At 40.7% G+C, this 14,878-nt stretch overlaps 4 protein-coding genes across 4 annotated transcripts; all 4 read right to left on the bottom strand.

Annotated features, from left to right (window-relative positions):
* Positions 1–119: 119 nt before the first annotated feature.
* Positions 120–2,085, bottom strand: LOC123037822 (facilitated trehalose transporter Tret1). The gene is made up of 6 exons (XM_044460389.1): positions 1,980–2,085; positions 1,628–1,857; positions 1,444–1,574; positions 934–1,280; positions 429–841; positions 120–367 (listed from the first exon to the last, which is right to left on the bottom strand). The coding sequence occupies exons 1-6, from the start codon at positions 2,056–2,058 to the stop codon at positions 167–169; spliced, it is 1,401 nt and encodes a 466-aa protein (XP_044316324.1). The 5' UTR covers positions 2,059–2,085; the 3' UTR covers positions 120–166.
* A 1-nt stretch (position 2,086) lies between these two features.
* On the bottom strand, positions 2,087–4,005 carry LOC108040940 (facilitated trehalose transporter Tret1). The gene is made up of 6 exons (XM_044460390.1): positions 3,896–4,005; positions 3,607–3,836; positions 3,408–3,538; positions 3,016–3,347; positions 2,546–2,958; positions 2,087–2,488 (listed from the first exon to the last, which is right to left on the bottom strand). The coding sequence occupies exons 1-6, from the start codon at positions 3,987–3,989 to the stop codon at positions 2,288–2,290; spliced, it is 1,401 nt and encodes a 466-aa protein (XP_044316325.1). The 5' UTR covers positions 3,990–4,005; the 3' UTR covers positions 2,087–2,287.
* Positions 4,006–4,283: 278 nt separating this feature from the next.
* Positions 4,284–14,858, bottom strand: LOC108040937. The gene is made up of 18 exons (XM_044459399.1): positions 14,701–14,858; positions 14,133–14,365; positions 13,948–14,078; positions 13,529–13,890; positions 12,492–12,973; positions 12,283–12,428; positions 9,399–9,577; positions 9,109–9,338; positions 8,917–9,047; positions 8,523–8,860; positions 8,056–8,468; positions 7,879–7,988; positions 5,924–6,006; positions 5,635–5,864; positions 5,438–5,568; positions 5,041–5,372; positions 4,559–4,971; positions 4,284–4,496 (listed from the first exon to the last, which is right to left on the bottom strand). The coding sequence occupies exons 1-18, from the start codon at positions 14,747–14,749 to the stop codon at positions 4,296–4,298; spliced, it is 4,194 nt and encodes a 1,397-aa protein (XP_044315334.1). The 5' UTR covers positions 14,750–14,858; the 3' UTR covers positions 4,284–4,295.
* LOC108040986 (facilitated trehalose transporter Tret1) lies at positions 7,711–9,491 on the bottom strand. The gene is made up of 6 exons (XM_017118729.2): positions 9,399–9,491; positions 9,109–9,338; positions 8,917–9,047; positions 8,523–8,860; positions 8,056–8,468; positions 7,711–7,988 (listed from the first exon to the last, which is right to left on the bottom strand). Exons 1-6 carry the CDS (start codon positions 9,466–9,468, stop codon positions 7,788–7,790), a joined length of 1,383 nt encoding a protein of 460 aa, XP_016974218.1. The 5' UTR covers positions 9,469–9,491; the 3' UTR covers positions 7,711–7,787.
* Positions 14,859–14,878: the final 20 nt, after the last annotated feature.

The raw sequence follows: 14,878 nt of genomic DNA, 5'->3' as shown, positions 1-14,878 counted from the left end.
ATTTTGTCTTATTTTAAAGACTTTTTAAAAAAACATTTGACACCAATACATTAGCCCATGGTTTTTTCTTAAGTGGTTTTCCATGCTTAGGACCCAACCACCATCAGCCATCATCATCGTTTTAAGGAAACACAATTTATTGAAAATACAATTAACAATACAACATTTAGTCATCCAACATGGACTTGCCCTTGGTTTCCTTCATGAAATATGTAAAGTAAATAAAACTAAACGCAGTGACACCTGCACACGACCACATAGTTATGGATATTCCCCACTGTTTCATGCAAATTGGGAAAATGTTGAGCATAACGAATACAAAGCTGCTGCAAACCACAATTGCCATAGAGGCTGCCTTGGCACGTATCTAGATGAAATAATTGAGAAGATTATAATCGATTCAAATTGAGTGTATTCTGGGAGCTTACCTTGACAGGAAACATTTCCACGAGACTGACAAAGAAGCAACCCACTAGGCCGATGTTGCCCAGGAAAATGTCCATCGACATAAGGAGCAGGGGTATCCAGCTATATTCACTAACGTCATGGCTCTGTGCGTATTGTGTGAAAAATCCGAAAGCCGTCAGGCTAATGGCCACTCCTGCCGTGGAAACCAACATAAGAAGCTTCCGTCCACAGATGTCGCACAGCAGAGTGGTGACATAGGTGCCAAGAATTTGGACAGCTCCAATGATGATGGTGCAGGTATCGGGGTCCATTGTGCTGCCCGATTTGGCAAAAATATCCGACATGTAGTTGACCATGGTGAAGAGTCCACTAAACTGATTGGCAATCAACAGAACCAGTGCGGGACCATAGGCCTTGAGAGCGGGGCGAGTGCCTTTCAAAAAATAAATAAATAAAATAAAAATACGTCTAATACATATATGTATATAATAATTTTGTGATATAATATGATATTGTAAAACTTACAAAAGTCTTTGAAGGTGATGGCATCCATCAAAGGATCACCCTTGGTCAGGGCAATTTTCATGAGATCAAACTCCTCCATGGCTCTATTCTGATCGTGAATATTATCGCTGTCCTTGATGTTCTTATAGTAACGAAAAGATCTTTCAGCGGCTGAGTATTTGCCAATTCTTATCAGATGCATGGGGGATTCCTTTATGAAGAACAATACAGAAATGAGGTAGCACAAGGGCAAGAGCAGCACTATCCAGGGAATTGAGTAGTACGACATGTGGGTGCCCATAATATACCCCAAAAGTACGCCTACGTTGACTGATAACATCACCATGGCTGAGAAGGTGCCTCGGATGCTGAAAGCGATGAGTAAGTGTTAACTAAGCTATCTTATTGTTTGTTTATCGGCACTTCAACAGAATGATACAATACTTCAAAATAAGAAAAGTCTAACATTATCTTATACAAGCATGCAATCATGATAATCTTTTAGCAACAAGCCATAAATTATCCACTTACTTGGCATCTGCGATTTCACTGAGGAAAATGGGATGAACAATGTACATGCCGCCGCCACAGATGCCACCTAAAAGTCGCCCCACGTACAGGTACTCCACACTTTTGGCAAAGTAGACCAGGATCCACAGGCACTAAAAGCACACACAATATTAGGACAATTCCATTGTTCTGTCTGACAAATTACCGAGTGCGGAATGGCGATGAATAGAAGACACCTTTTGCTGCCGAGGCGTCCGAGCAGGGATCCTATCAAAATATTGCCAGTCACCGAGCCCATTCCCAACATGGAACCCACCCATGAGATTTCGAATTCGGACTTCACCTCGAAACCCACTGGTGAGTCGGATTGCAGCTTCCTCAAAGTGGGCGATAGCCATCCAATGCCAATTCCATGGGATATGGATATAACATTAACTGCACAGGTAGGTAATAATGTAAATAAAAGTTGATCACTAGTTAGGAAATTTCTATAAATTGTCTATATTAGATATTATTACTAACGAATAAGAGTAGTAGTTTTTTAAGGAGTTACTTACTCAACAGCGTAGTCAGCAGCTGGTATCGATTCCTTCGATTGAGCAAGCAATTAGGCCTTTGAAATAATTTCAACAGCATTTTGTCCCAATAAAAACAACGTATCCTCTTGTTATATACAAAAAAAAGACCCTGATCTTTATTCAGTCTTGCATTGGCCAGGTATCTCTGCTCACTGAAAGGGCATTCTACTGAGAAATCGGCTTAAGTATCCGGTCGGTATCCTCTGGCCGTAAAGATAGCTACTGGCTTAGACTAATCGCACGGGTGCGACAAATTTGATAAAACCATTATCTTTCCGACAAATAAACTAAGCCTCCAGTAGCGATTTGCCTTTGGTCTCTTCCAGAAAGAAGCAAAAGTAGAGAAAGCAGGAAAACGTAATGCCACTACAGCACCACATGGTAACAGAGATGCCCCAAACAGCCATGCAGATGGGAAAGATTTTCAGAGTGAGGAACACGGTGCTGCTAAGGATGACCACAAAGGTTGAGACTCCCACCGATCGGATCTGAAAATGTATACAAACGTTAGGGGTAGAGTCTTTGAGTAAATAAATAGAACCCACCTTTGAGGGAAAGAGCTCAACGAGGACCACAAAGAGACATCCCACCATACCGATATTGCAGAGGAATACGAAAAAGGATAGGATCACGAGTGGTAGCCATCCAACCACCGAGAGATCATACCTCTTTGCAAAGTAAGTGTAGCTGGCGAAGGCAGTCAGGCAAATAGAGGCACCGGATGTGGAGATCAGCATGAGGATCCTGCGTCCGTACTTATCGCACAGCAGGGTGGTCGCATAATTTCCCACGATCTGAAGGACTCCGATGATAATGGTGCACATACTCAGATTCAGAGTGGTATAAGAGGCTGCAAAGACGTCCGACAAATAGGTGGTAACACAAAAACTGGCACTAAATTGATTGGATATTAGCAGGGCAGCGGCAGAAGCATAGGCCTTAAATGCAGGTTTGGTAACTGAAGCGATAAAGGGGTTAACATAAATAAGTATCAAGTAAACCCTGAACTACTCACTAAAATCCTTGTAATCGTATGACTTAGCCTTCTCTGTCTCTTCTTTGGTAAGGAGATACTTGAGTTCCTCGAATTCACTCTCAGCCTTGAGGTCATCTCTCTTAATATTTTTGTAGAACATAAACGACCTTTTGGCCGCTTCGAATTTGCCCTTGCGAATAAGGTGATGTGGGGTTTCGGGAAACAGAAAATTACAGATGAAATAGCAAACTGGCAGGGCGAGAATGAACGGGGGAGATGTGTAGTAATCCGCACTTGTAGACACAATATAACCCGCCAGAACTCCCGAGTTCACCGATAGTAAGATAATGGAGCCCAGACGACCGCGCACGCTGTGAAGATTTATAGACAAGTAGTTTATCATTCAGCACGCTCCAAATTAAAACACTTACTTGGTGTCAGCAATCTCGCTGATGAAGGTCGGAAGAACGACGTAACAGGCGCCACCAGTCATGCCGGCCATCAGTCTGCCAATGTACAGGAACTCCACACTCTGGACGAAATAAACCAGGCACCAGAAGATCTAGACGAATCGCAGATAATACAAGAGTGGTGAAATAGTTACTTCCCAAAAAGGCCGACTCATCTCACCGTGTAGGGCATGGCAATAAAGAACAAAACCGGCTTGCGTCCAATACGATCCTGTAGAAATCCGGCCAGCAGATTGCCCACCACACTGCCAATGCCCACCAAAGATCCTATCCAAGAGACCTGGCCCACCAGCACGGGGAAATTCAGGGGTGACTCGTCCGTCTGAAGATCCCTCATCACCGGCGACATCCAACCCACGCCCAGGCCATGCGAGAAAGTGGCTATGTTGACTGGAGAGTAAATAGCTTTATAAGGGAATCATCCACCTGGACTTCACTTGATCCCCTACCCAGCAAGGTGACCAGGAACTGATGCCGATTCCTGCGTCCCAGCAGGCAATTGGGATTGTCAAAGACCGAGGCCAAGCGCAATTTCAACGTCATGGTCGAGATGCTTTCTCCAGACTAACTGAGTTTCATCTACGGTCGGAACTTCCCCTTAAATATTCAGTTACCGGTTTATCTAAACCAGATAAGCCGAAGACTTTTATGACGTTTACGTCTAACAAATGTGAATACACTTAAAAAGACTTTCTACTGAAAACCACAAATTCGATGTCGGTTTGCTTTATTTCGCTTTTTTAAAAATTGTTTTCAATTAAATCTATATTGTTTTAAATATTTGTTTTTAACTAATTCTCGAATTTCATTTACTGTTTCTCCAAGACAGTGTACAAAAGCTCCAGGAATTCAGCCCTCCAACAGCGATTTGCTATTTGTCTCCTCCAGGAAGAAGAGGAAATAGAAAAAGCAGCAAATCGTGCAGCCACTGCAGCACCACATGGTCACCGAGATGCCCCAATCAGCCACGCAGATGGGGAATATTTTGAGGGCCAGGAACACGATGCCACTTAATAATACAGTTGCAGCTGACACACAAACGGAACGAATCTGCCAGTTAAATTGTAAAGTAAAGTGACCAAAACATAGGGATTTTAAAAAGAAGAGCTCACCTTAGCCGGAAACAGCTCCAGGAGCAGGACGAAGACACAACCCACCAGGCCAATGTTGACGAGGCATATGTAGAAGGACAGGATCACCAGGGGCAGCCAACCAAAGGCAGTCAGATCATATATCCCGGCGAAATGTGTGTAGATTCCGAAGACAGCCAGGCAAACAGATGATCCCAAAGAGGACACCAACATGAGGATCCTGCGTCCAAATTTGTCGCACAACAAAGTGGTTGCGTAGGTTCCCACTATCTGAAGGAATCCAATAATTATGGTGCACATGGTCAGATTCAAGGTGGTGTGAGATGCGGCAAAGACGGTCGACAAATAAGACGACACACTGAAACTGGCACTGAACTGATTTGCAAACAGCAGGACAAACGCAGAGGCGTAGCCTTTAAAAGCAGGTTTTGTAACTTTAAGAAAAAAGAGTACAGTATACATTAGTATATCAATAAAAAAATTATATAATCCTTATCACTCACTGAAATCCTTGTAATTGAAGGACTGCGCCTTATCCTTTTCCATTTCAATCAATCGAGTCTTTAAATCCTCGAATTCACTTTCAGCCTTGATGTCATCTCTCCTGATGTTTTTGTAAAACCTAAAAGACTTTTCGGCTTCCTCGAACTTTCCCTTGCGAATAAGGTGATGTGGTGTCTCCGGGATCAGGAAATTGCCGATAAAGTAACTCAAGGGCAGGAGGATAATAAACGGGGGTGTCGAGAAATAATTGAAACTCGAGGACACAATGTAACCCGTAAGGACGCCCGTGTTCACCATCAACAGGATCATGGATCCGAGACGACCGCGAATTCTGGGTATGATTTAAATTCATATATTTGTGGCTGTAACTTTTCTTATCTCTTTAAGTTCACTCACTTGTCGTCGGCAATCTCGCTGATAAATGTTGGAAGGACGACATAAGCGGCCCCGCCAGTCATTCCGGCCAGCAGTCGACCCACATAAAGGAACTCCACGCTCTGGACGAAGTAGATCATGCACCAAAACATCTGGGAAATATCAATCCCCATGATGAAATAGTTGGTCAAGTATTGTCATCTTACATTTTATCTCACCATGTAGGGAAAAGCAATGCCGAACATGACCAGCTTGCGTCCGATCCGATTCATCAAAGTGCCGGCCAGAATGTTACCTAACATGCTTCCAATTCCCACCAGGGATCCTATCCAGGAAATGTCCGCCACCACAACGGGGAAATCGAGGGGTGACTGATCGGTCGGCAGATCCCTCATCACCGGGGACATCCAACCCACGCCCAGGCCATGCGAAAAGGTCACGATGGTCACTGGTAAGTGAAAAGCTCTTGAGGGGATTCATCCACCGGTATTTTATTCGATTCCTTACCCATCCAAGTTACCAGGAACTGATAACGATTCCTGCTACTCAAGAGACAATCAGGATTGGCGAAAAGCGAGGAAAAGCGCATTTTTAACGTCTAACTTGCTGTTGCGATTGCCAGAAGAGTATAATAATGTCTGCGACTTTCAATTCCGCTTATATACTGTTTGCCGGGTTATCTAAACTAGATAACCCCAAAGCCACTAAAAAAATTTTCATTAACGTAACATTAACATTTCTAGGTTTCGAGGACTCTAGTTATGGGATACTAGGTATCTTTTGTAAGCAACATATGTGTATTTGCCAGTTAAAATATAATTTGTAAAATCGACATAAATAAATGAAAGGTCAAATAAAATTATGCAATAATCGCAAATATTCCCTCAGCTATAAAGAAAAGGTAGTTTTTACGACAAGAAGAACATACCTTCACACAGAGATCAGGAGGATGTAATTCTAAATTTATTATGCAATAAACAATAAGCACATACCTTCACCATTCACAATCAAATAGAATAATAACATAAATAACATTATCAACGGTTTTATTTTTAAACAAGAAAGGAAAGCTAACTTCGGGCGGAGCCGAAGTTGATATACCCTTGCAGAATACTCTGAAAATTATATTCTCCAAAATTATTCATATGCATTCTTAATACTCAACAAAAATCCCAACTTCCTAACTTTAAAAACACCAAAGTTATGGCATTTCCAATCGTTCAGTTATATGGCAGCTATAGGATATAGTCGGCCGATCCTTATGAAATTTAATAGGTAGGATTGATTGGCTAAAAATAAAACCCATAGAAAATCCCAACTTCCTAACTTAACAAACACCAAAGTTATGGCATTTCCGATCGTTCAGTTATATGGCAGCTATAAGATATAGTCGGCCGATTCTCATGAAATTCGGTAGGTCAGATTGATTGGCCAAAAATAAAACCTATAGAAAATCTCAACTTCCTAACTTAACAAACACCAAAGTTATGGCATTTCCGATCGTTCAGTTATATGGCAGCTATAAGATATAGTCGGCCGATTCTCATGAAATTCGGTAGGTCAGATTGATTGGCCAAAAATAAAACCTATAGAAAATCTCAACTTCCTAACTTTACAAACACCAAAGTTATGGCATTTCCGATCGTTCAGTTATATGACAGCTATAGGATATAGTCGTCCGATCCCGGCCGTTCCGACTTATATACTGCGTGCAAAGGAAAGAAGGGTGTGTGCAAAGTTTCAGTTCGATATCTTTAAAACTGAGAGACTAGTTCGCGTAGAAACAGACAGACGGACAGACAGACGGACAGACGGACAGACGGACAGACGGACAGACGGACAGACGGACAGACGGACAGACGGACAGACGGACATGGCTATATCAACTCAGGAGGTGATCCTGATCAAGAATATATATACTTTATAGGGTCGGAGATGTCTCCTTCACTGCGTTGCACACTTTTGACCAAAATTATAATACCCTCTGCAAGGGTATAAAAAATTAACGAATGTATCATATATATGCCATAGGAAATATCGAAAGATTTATCGGAAAATGGACATTGCGAAATAAAGAAATTTAATTTGTTGTTACTTATGGAAATCGTTCAAATTTTTGTTGGGAATGAAAAAATTTAAATAGTTGTAGTCCGAAGTCTCTAATGAGTTTCTTAAAATGGCATTTAAATAAATAAATAAATCTGTACCAAAACCAGAATCAAGAATAACAAGTAGAAATGCAGTTTTTAATAAAGTTTTTTATTTTTTGGAGATTTGTTTTATTTATTATTTTTTTTTTATATAACAATGTTTAGTGTTTATTTAAAAAAAAATAATGACAGCGTGCTGACATCTCTTTAGTTCCAGGAGGTTAGTCCTCAATCATGGACTTTCCTTTGGTTTCCTGGAGAAACAGCCAGAAGTAAAGGAAAGTAAGCAGTCCAGAAGCAGCGGAGAACCACATGGTTATGGAAATTCCCCAATAGTGCAGCATCAGGGGGAATAGTTTCAAGGTGCCAAAGACCAGGACACTCAAGAAAATCACAGAAATGGAAGTGGCCAGGGAGCGAATCTGTAAATAACAAAAGAAAGAGATGTCAGGGAACAAAAACCAATCTTAAGGGTCCTAAAAAATGTACCTTCACTGGAAAGAGCTCAACCAGGACCAGGAAAAAGATTCCAATAAGTCCAATATTGGCCACGTAACAGATTAATATCATCAGCACCAAAGGAAGCCAATTGAAATCGCTGAGATCATAGCTTTCGGCGAAATAAGTGAAGCAACCGAAGGCAATGCATCCGATTCCCACTCCCATTGTAGAGATCAACATCAGGAGTCGCCTTCCCACGATGTCCACAAATATAGTAGAGGTATAGACCCCAACGATTTGCACTATCCCAATGATAATGGTGGCAGTATTGACGTCCACAATCGAGCCAGATGCCTTGAATATATCGGACATATAGTTGATGAAGCTGAAAACTCCACTGAATTGATATCCCGTGCTGAGGACAATTGAGGCTGCAAACCCCTTAAGAGCTGGCTTGGTAACTGGAAAGTATTCATTTTTAAAGAGCGATATTCAAGGCTGTGATCCTTACTCACTGAGGTCCTTGTAACTCAGCGGTGTAGAATTCCTCGTCTGCTGAGCCAGAACTGCTGTGCGAAGCTCCTCAAAATTATCCTTAGATGTTTCTTCGCCGATTGCATTCCGCTGATTTCTGTAGTAATTAAATGAGTTCTCGGCCGCAGAAAGTTGGCTTTTCTTTAGCAGATATGGCGCTGTTTCGGGCAACATCATATTGGCAATAAAGTAGGCCACCGGCAAGATAATGGCCAAGAAGGGTACAACGTGATAGGCCAGATAAGTGCTGAGTATATAGCCAGCCAGTATTCCCAAATCGACGGATAACATCACAATGGAAGTCAGGGCACCTCGAATGCTAGAAAAGTATGAATAGAGAGGTAAATTGTGATTTTCCCTACCAAAAAAACTCACTTGCTGTCGGCCACTTCGCTGATGAAAATGGGAACCACTACGTAACCTGCTCCGCCGGTGAATCCACACAAAAATCTGGCTGCATACAGGAAGTACACATTCGAGGCGCAGTAAATCAAAATCCAAATACACTAGACGAGCGAAAATTCTCTTTTTTAGGGGACTGATAATTAATCAACAACTGAAACCCACCGCATAAGGTACGGCCATGAGATAGAGGCAAAATTTCCTGCCGGCTCTCTCAATTAGCAGAGCTATGGTTAAATTACCACAAAGGCTTCCCAATCCCAGCATCGAGCCGAGCCAGGAAATCTCTGCAAGATTAACTTCAAAATCCAGCGGCGAGTCAGGCGTTTGAATTTTGGTAAGAGTCGGTGAGAGCCAGCCCACTCCCACTCCATGTCCAAAGGTAATGATGTTTACTAAGGCATATATGCCAATGGCAGTAATGGATAAGGGCAATTTTAAGGGCTCTAACTTACCAATTACGGTGGCCAAAAGCTGGTAACGTGTTTTGTGCCGCAGCAGGGAGTTCTCGAAAATCCCAGCCATTTCTACCGTGCCAATGTCAGCCACACTCCAGCGTTTTGCCTCGATTGGTTCTAAAAACCGAGCAGATACAAAAGCTCGCTGCTGAAAACCTTCATAAACTTTATATCCGCTATATTAGAGATCATTGTAGGTATTAAGTTTGCTGCCTATATATCTGTGTTTTCGAATTGTCAAATCCCCAGCCCCACCTCAACGTCACAAATTACATTGTAAAGATAAGAGACACACTTTTTCTTCCTCAGCGAAAAGATTAAGTAAATTAAGTTGGTTTTCTGGACAGAAACATTTCACAACGCAAACAACTAATTTCTACTTTTACCATCCAGGGGATGAGACCACAAAAAAAAGGGGCTTGTCTGTCTCGTCTGGTATTAAGCTGTAACATTTACGATGTTGGTCCAGACTCAACCAGCAATTTAGTAGATAGGGCCGAAACGGGGAAACTTCTGGTACAAAAAGCTCTACAAGTTTCAGAAGCATCTGTAGTTTGCTAATAACATACATTTCAAGGATATTCAAACTTTTCCACTTGCAGAGCTTGAAGGAATGCTTGCAATAAATTTTAATAAGATATGCATTTTAAACAACTCAAAATTTCTTGTACATCAAGAGGTGAAATAAAAACAAGAAAGGAAAGCTAACTTCGGGCGGAGCCGAAGTTGATATACTCTTGCAGAATACTCTGTAAATTATATTCTCCAAAATTATTCATATGATGCATTCTTAATACTCATAAAAAATTCAAACTTCCTAACTTTAATATATGAATGCAGATATTCCTGCCAGTCGATACCAGTGAAACTGCATGGAACATATCCAGCATATTTCATCCATATTAACTTGAAAGCCCAACGGGGAATCGGGCTTTGGATTTTGTACAACGTCGCTGAAACCCAGCCTAATCCATGGCCTACAGATGAACGTCATATTCACTGCACAGGAAATCCACATTTGATTTTGGAAAGCCAGCCTAATCCTTGACCAAAAGCTGAACATCGGATTCAATACATAGGAAATCCACATTTGGATTGCAATTTCTATTTGGCGCACATTCAACTCGCCAATCAGAGTGGCAAAAAGTTTACATCGTGTGTGTGCCTTTGCAAGGAATTCTTGAAAAATGTTGCCATTTTTCTGTTTCTATCGTCCCCCTTGCGGGTATCTCTACAAACAGTATATTTAATTGCTAACCAATTTGTTTGCTGTCTGTTTTTGCACACAGATTAAACTCGAGCTGGCAAACTCCTCTTTCAAGCAATAAAATTAAGATTGTCTGTTGAATTTTTTCCACTAACGCTACCAGGTAAATAATTTCACAAGGTAAACACCGTTTGCCGTTTTAAACGGTGTGTTTGAAGATAAAAGCTACTCAAGTCAAATGAAAATTAATTTAGTGTATCCCAGAAGTAGACTACATAAAACAATGTCTACATTATTACGAATGCGTAGACCAAGCACCCATATTCGAGGTTTTTTTAATTACTGTTCATTTGAATACCAAACAATTTTGTTATAAACAAGAAAGGAAAGCTAACTTCGGGCGGAGCCGAAGTTGATATACCCTTGCAGAATATTTTATAAATTATATTGTCCAAAATTATTCATATGATGTATTCTTAATACTCATAAAATGTCCCAACTTCCTAACTTTAAAAACACCAAAGTTATGGCATTTCCAATCGTTCAGTTATATGGCAGCTATAGGATATAGTCGGCCGATCCTTATGAAATTTGATAGGTCGGATTGATTGGCCAAAAATAAAGCCCATAGAAAATCCCAACTTCCTAACTTTAAAAACACCAAAGTTATGGCTTTTCCGATCAATCAGTTATATGGCGGCTATAGGATATAGTCGTCCGATCCTTATGAAATTTGGTAGGTCGGATTGATTAGCCAAAAATAAAACCCATAGAAAATCCCAACTTCCTAACTTTAAAAACACCAAAGTTATGGCTTTTCCGATCGTTCAGTTATATGGCAGCTATATGATATAGTGGCCCGATCCGGCTCGTTCCGACTTATATACTACCTGCAATAGAAATACAACTTTTGGGAAAGTTTCAAGCAGATAGCTTTAAAACTGAGGGACTAGTTTGCGTAGAAACGGACGGACAGACGGACAGACGGACAGACGGACAGACGGACGGACCGACGGACGGACAGACGGACAGACGGACATGGCTAGATCGACTCTCCTGGTGATGCTGATCAAGAATATATATACTTTATAGGGTCGGAAATGTCTCCTTCACTGCGTTGCAAACTTTTGACTGAAATTATAATACCCTCTGCAAGGGTATAAAAATTTTAGGGATTCAGCAGGAATCCATACTATTTGAAACGATAGATAAAAACATGAAATAGTTTTGCTAACAAGTAAATAAGTAAATACCAATCCAAAATTTCAATTAAATAATAACTTTAAATTGATTTTTTTTTTAAGATTTTACCCTCTAACTTAAAACTTAATTTGAAATATTTCATTAGTGCAAATAAGTAAAATATTCTCAGTAAGTAATTTTACGAAAAGCCTAATCTACATCTCTATGGGCCACATATATTTGGTCTTATCTAAATGAATCTTATCTTATATTTTGGATTGTTAAAAAAATCTGCTGTATGACGGCAGCTGTGGAAGATCAAGGCTGCCAAATAGACAGCTAATTGTTGTAGATGCTTTTCCTGATGACAATCATGGTAACTGTGCTCGCTTTTATAATCAAGGTTAGCATTCCTCTTAATAAACTGAGTGGATTTTCTTTCATATTTTATTCAAAACCATAACAACACATTTTACTGTAAGCTTTTAATACTAAAGGCTGGCCAAGATGGCCTCCACACTTTTGCCCTTGGTTTCGGGCACGAAAATGGCAATGAATATGGCTGCTGCGAAGGATAAACTGGCGAACATGAAGACGGTTCCATGCATTCCGAGTGTCTCAGTAAAAAGCGGCATAAACTGTTTAAAATTAACAATTAATTCAAAGAATATTCATACATATTTTCCAACAATATATCTCACCTTAATGACGAATGTGGAAATCATCCAGAGCACCGACATGAGCATCATTATCGCCGTGCTCCTTATCTTCTGCGGCATTATCTCCGACATGACCAGGAAGGGCAAGGACAGCAGTCCGATGGCGGCGAGGAGGAGCATAAACGAGAAGCCGGCGATGGGAACCCAGCTGTAGGAGGCCACCTGGTATCCGAGCACCTGAAAATAGCTGTACGTGCCCATGGCACTCTGGCCCAGACCGATGCCCACTGCCGACACCAGCAGCAGTATCTTGCGGCCCAATCGATCCACCAGAATCGAGGATGCATAGGTGCCCACCAGCTGAATGGTGCCCACAACAATGGCAGCCACCGTTGGCGGGAGACTGGAACCCGCCTGCTCGAAAATCACCGCTGTGTAGTTTAGCATTGCAAAGCAACCGCAAAGCTGGTTAAAGCTTATCAGTCCGAGTCCGATGAGGAAAGCCTTCCGGGTCTTGCCCTCAGCTGGGGATATACAAAAAAAAAACATTTAAACGCAGTCAAATATGTAGCCAAATACCAGGGATAAAAGTCACTGCAGACATTTCAATAAGCTCAGATATTTGTGTCAGCAATGATACTCAAAATTGGATTAGCCAATCATTTTAGTAGTAATTTACACAATCAAGTTCCCTTTTACTGCTATTCTTTTTAATAAGAATTTAATTTCAAAATTTCTAATAATTGAAGAAAAGGTATTCAATTTATATAACTGTCCATTACGGTAATTGGCTTATTGCATTTAAATAGGTGTTTATTTATAAAATTACTCATACGCAAAATTGCATTTTCGTAATAATTTATGCATTTTCTAAGTAAAGCATAATAATTACAATTATTTTTTGAACTTGTAAGTTAAAGCTGTGGCATCTAGTTTAAGTCCTTTCGTATTTTCTAGTTCTGTTCTCGGTCATATCAACAAATATAAAGCAATTACTAAACTTTAAAATTGTAGCCAACTTCAATTGTATTAAAATGTTAAGAAACAGCTTAGGACTTTATCGTCTTTTGATAACTCACCAAAGTCCGCCCATGTCACACCAGTGGCTTCGGCATCGTCATCATCTGCTTCGGCACCTGGTTTCTCTGTGGTTTTCAGCTTCTGCAGTTCCAGCTGAAGCTCTTCACTCAGCTCCTTGGTCGGATTGGACTTAATGTTGCGATAATACCGCAAGGAATGCTCAGCCTCCTCAATCTTGTTTACTTTGGCCAAGTGCTGCGGTGTCTCGGGCATGAACCAGAAGCAGCCCACATACACGAAGGACAATGTGGAGACAATCCAGGACACTTGGGCATAGTTGAAGTAGTAGCCAAGGACAAAAGCCAGCACAACTCCCGCATTGCAGGTCAGCACCAGAAAGACACCCAAAACGCCTCGTATACTAAAGCAAGTAGAGGTATTTCAGTTTAAACTTAGTGAATTGAAAAGGATGTCTTACCTGTCAGATGCCAATTCAGCTATATAAATTGGAATAACCGTGAAACATCCACCGCCTGCCGCACCTCCAATAAATCGGGCGATAATTAAATGCATCGGGTTGCTAGCGAATGGTATTATAACCCAACCCAGCTGTAAATAAACCAATATTAGTTAGATTCAATTAAAATTAATGTGGTCAATTACCAAGTTAGGCAGTGCCATCCACAGGAGGCTCTGTTTTCTGCCTATTTTGTCCGCCAACCACGTAAACAAAAAGGTTCCAAACAAGCCTCCCAAACAAATATTCGATGCCACCCATCCCTGATCCTTGCCCGTCAGAGGTCCTGTTTCCAAAGGGCTATTTTCTGATGCCAATTCCAGAAAACTGGCCGAAGGCCAACCACAAAATGCGCCATACGATATGGAAATAATGTTCACTGAGGGCCAAAATAGTACAATTAAAATAAACCAGAAGAATGAATAAGTAGATTTTAATTAGAGCCAAATATGCTGTCCAAAGCAGCAACAAGTTCAATTTACATTTTTTTAACTTTGCGGTCGAACTTCTATACCTTTTACTTCCCTGTTGTGCTGTTTTTCATCTCAATTAAGCAAAGGGCCATTTAATTAATAAAATTATTTTTCTTTAACAAAAAGTCTTTTTTTCATTTTTCGGAAGTTTGACTGTGATAATTGAGTATATATATTTTGATTATAAATTCATAATCAATTTTATTTTAAAGGTTTTATTTTCTAAGAACATCTTACTAACCACTTAAAGCAGCTAAGTACTGGTACTTATCACTACCGGAGGAACTCATTTTGTATATACTTTATAACTAAAAGACATAAGTCATAGCCCGGCGAGTCCTCCGTTTCTTTTGTACTTGGGTTTTATTTTCCGGACCTAGACGTGACGGTTCCGTAAGAGTTCGCGTTTAACTAAGCGA

This window comes from Drosophila rhopaloa, unplaced genomic scaffold (genome assembly GCF_018152115.1).
Source record: "Drosophila rhopaloa isolate 14029-0021.01 unplaced genomic scaffold, ASM1815211v1 contig_2, whole genome shotgun sequence".
Taxonomy (NCBI): domain Eukaryota; kingdom Metazoa; phylum Arthropoda; class Insecta; order Diptera; family Drosophilidae; genus Drosophila; species Drosophila rhopaloa.
Note: the sequence above shows the minus strand (reverse complement) of the source record. Positions and strands in the feature narration are given on the sequence as shown.

Bases quoted from the DNA above. Each gene is read 5' to 3' on its own strand.
- LOC108040940 (XM_044460390.1), bottom strand. From the start codon at position 3,989: ATGACGTTGAAATTGCGCTTGGCCTCGGTCTTTGACAATCCCAATTGC. The intron at 3,539-3,606 runs GTGAGATGAGTC...CGATTCGTCTAG, and splicing joins TTATTGCCATGCCCTACACG to ATCTTCTGGTGCCTGGTTTA. The intron at 3,348-3,407 runs GTAAGTGTTTTA...AAATCTTCACAG, and splicing joins AGCGAGATTGCTGACACCAA to CGTGCGCGGTCGTCTGGGCT.
- LOC108040937 (XM_044459399.1), bottom strand. From the start codon at position 14,749: ATGAGTTCCTCCGGTAGTGATAAGTACCAGTACTTAGCTGCTTTAAGT. The intron at 7,989-8,055 runs GTACATTTTTTA...TGTTATTTACAG, and splicing joins TTGAGCTCTTTCCAGTGAAG to ATTCGCTCCCTGGCCACTTC. The intron at 4,497-4,558 runs GTGAGCTCTTCT...TTTAACTGGCAG, and splicing joins TGGAGCTGTTTCCGGCTAAG to ATTCGTTCCGTTTGTGTGTC.
- LOC123037822 (XM_044460389.1), bottom strand. From the start codon at position 2,058: ATGCTGTTGAAATTATTTCAAAGGCCTAATTGCTTGCTCAATCGAAGG. The intron at 1,281-1,443 runs GTAAGTGGATAA...CATCGCTTTCAG, and splicing joins AGTGAAATCGCAGATGCCAA to CATCCGAGGCACCTTCTCAG. The intron at 842-933 runs GTAAGTTTTACA...ATTTTTTGAAAG, and splicing joins CATCACCTTCAAAGACTTTT to GCACTCGCCCCGCTCTCAAG.
- LOC108040986 (XM_017118729.2), bottom strand. From the start codon at position 9,468: ATGGCTGGGATTTTCGAGAACTCCCTGCTGCGGCACAAAACACGTTAC. The intron at 9,048-9,108 runs GTGGGTTTCAGT...TCGCTCGTCTAG, and splicing joins TCATGGCCGTACCTTATGCG to TGTATTTGGATTTTGATTTA. The intron at 8,469-8,522 runs GTGAGTAAGGAT...AATACTTTCCAG, and splicing joins GCTGAGTTACAAGGACCTCA to TTACCAAGCCAGCTCTTAAG.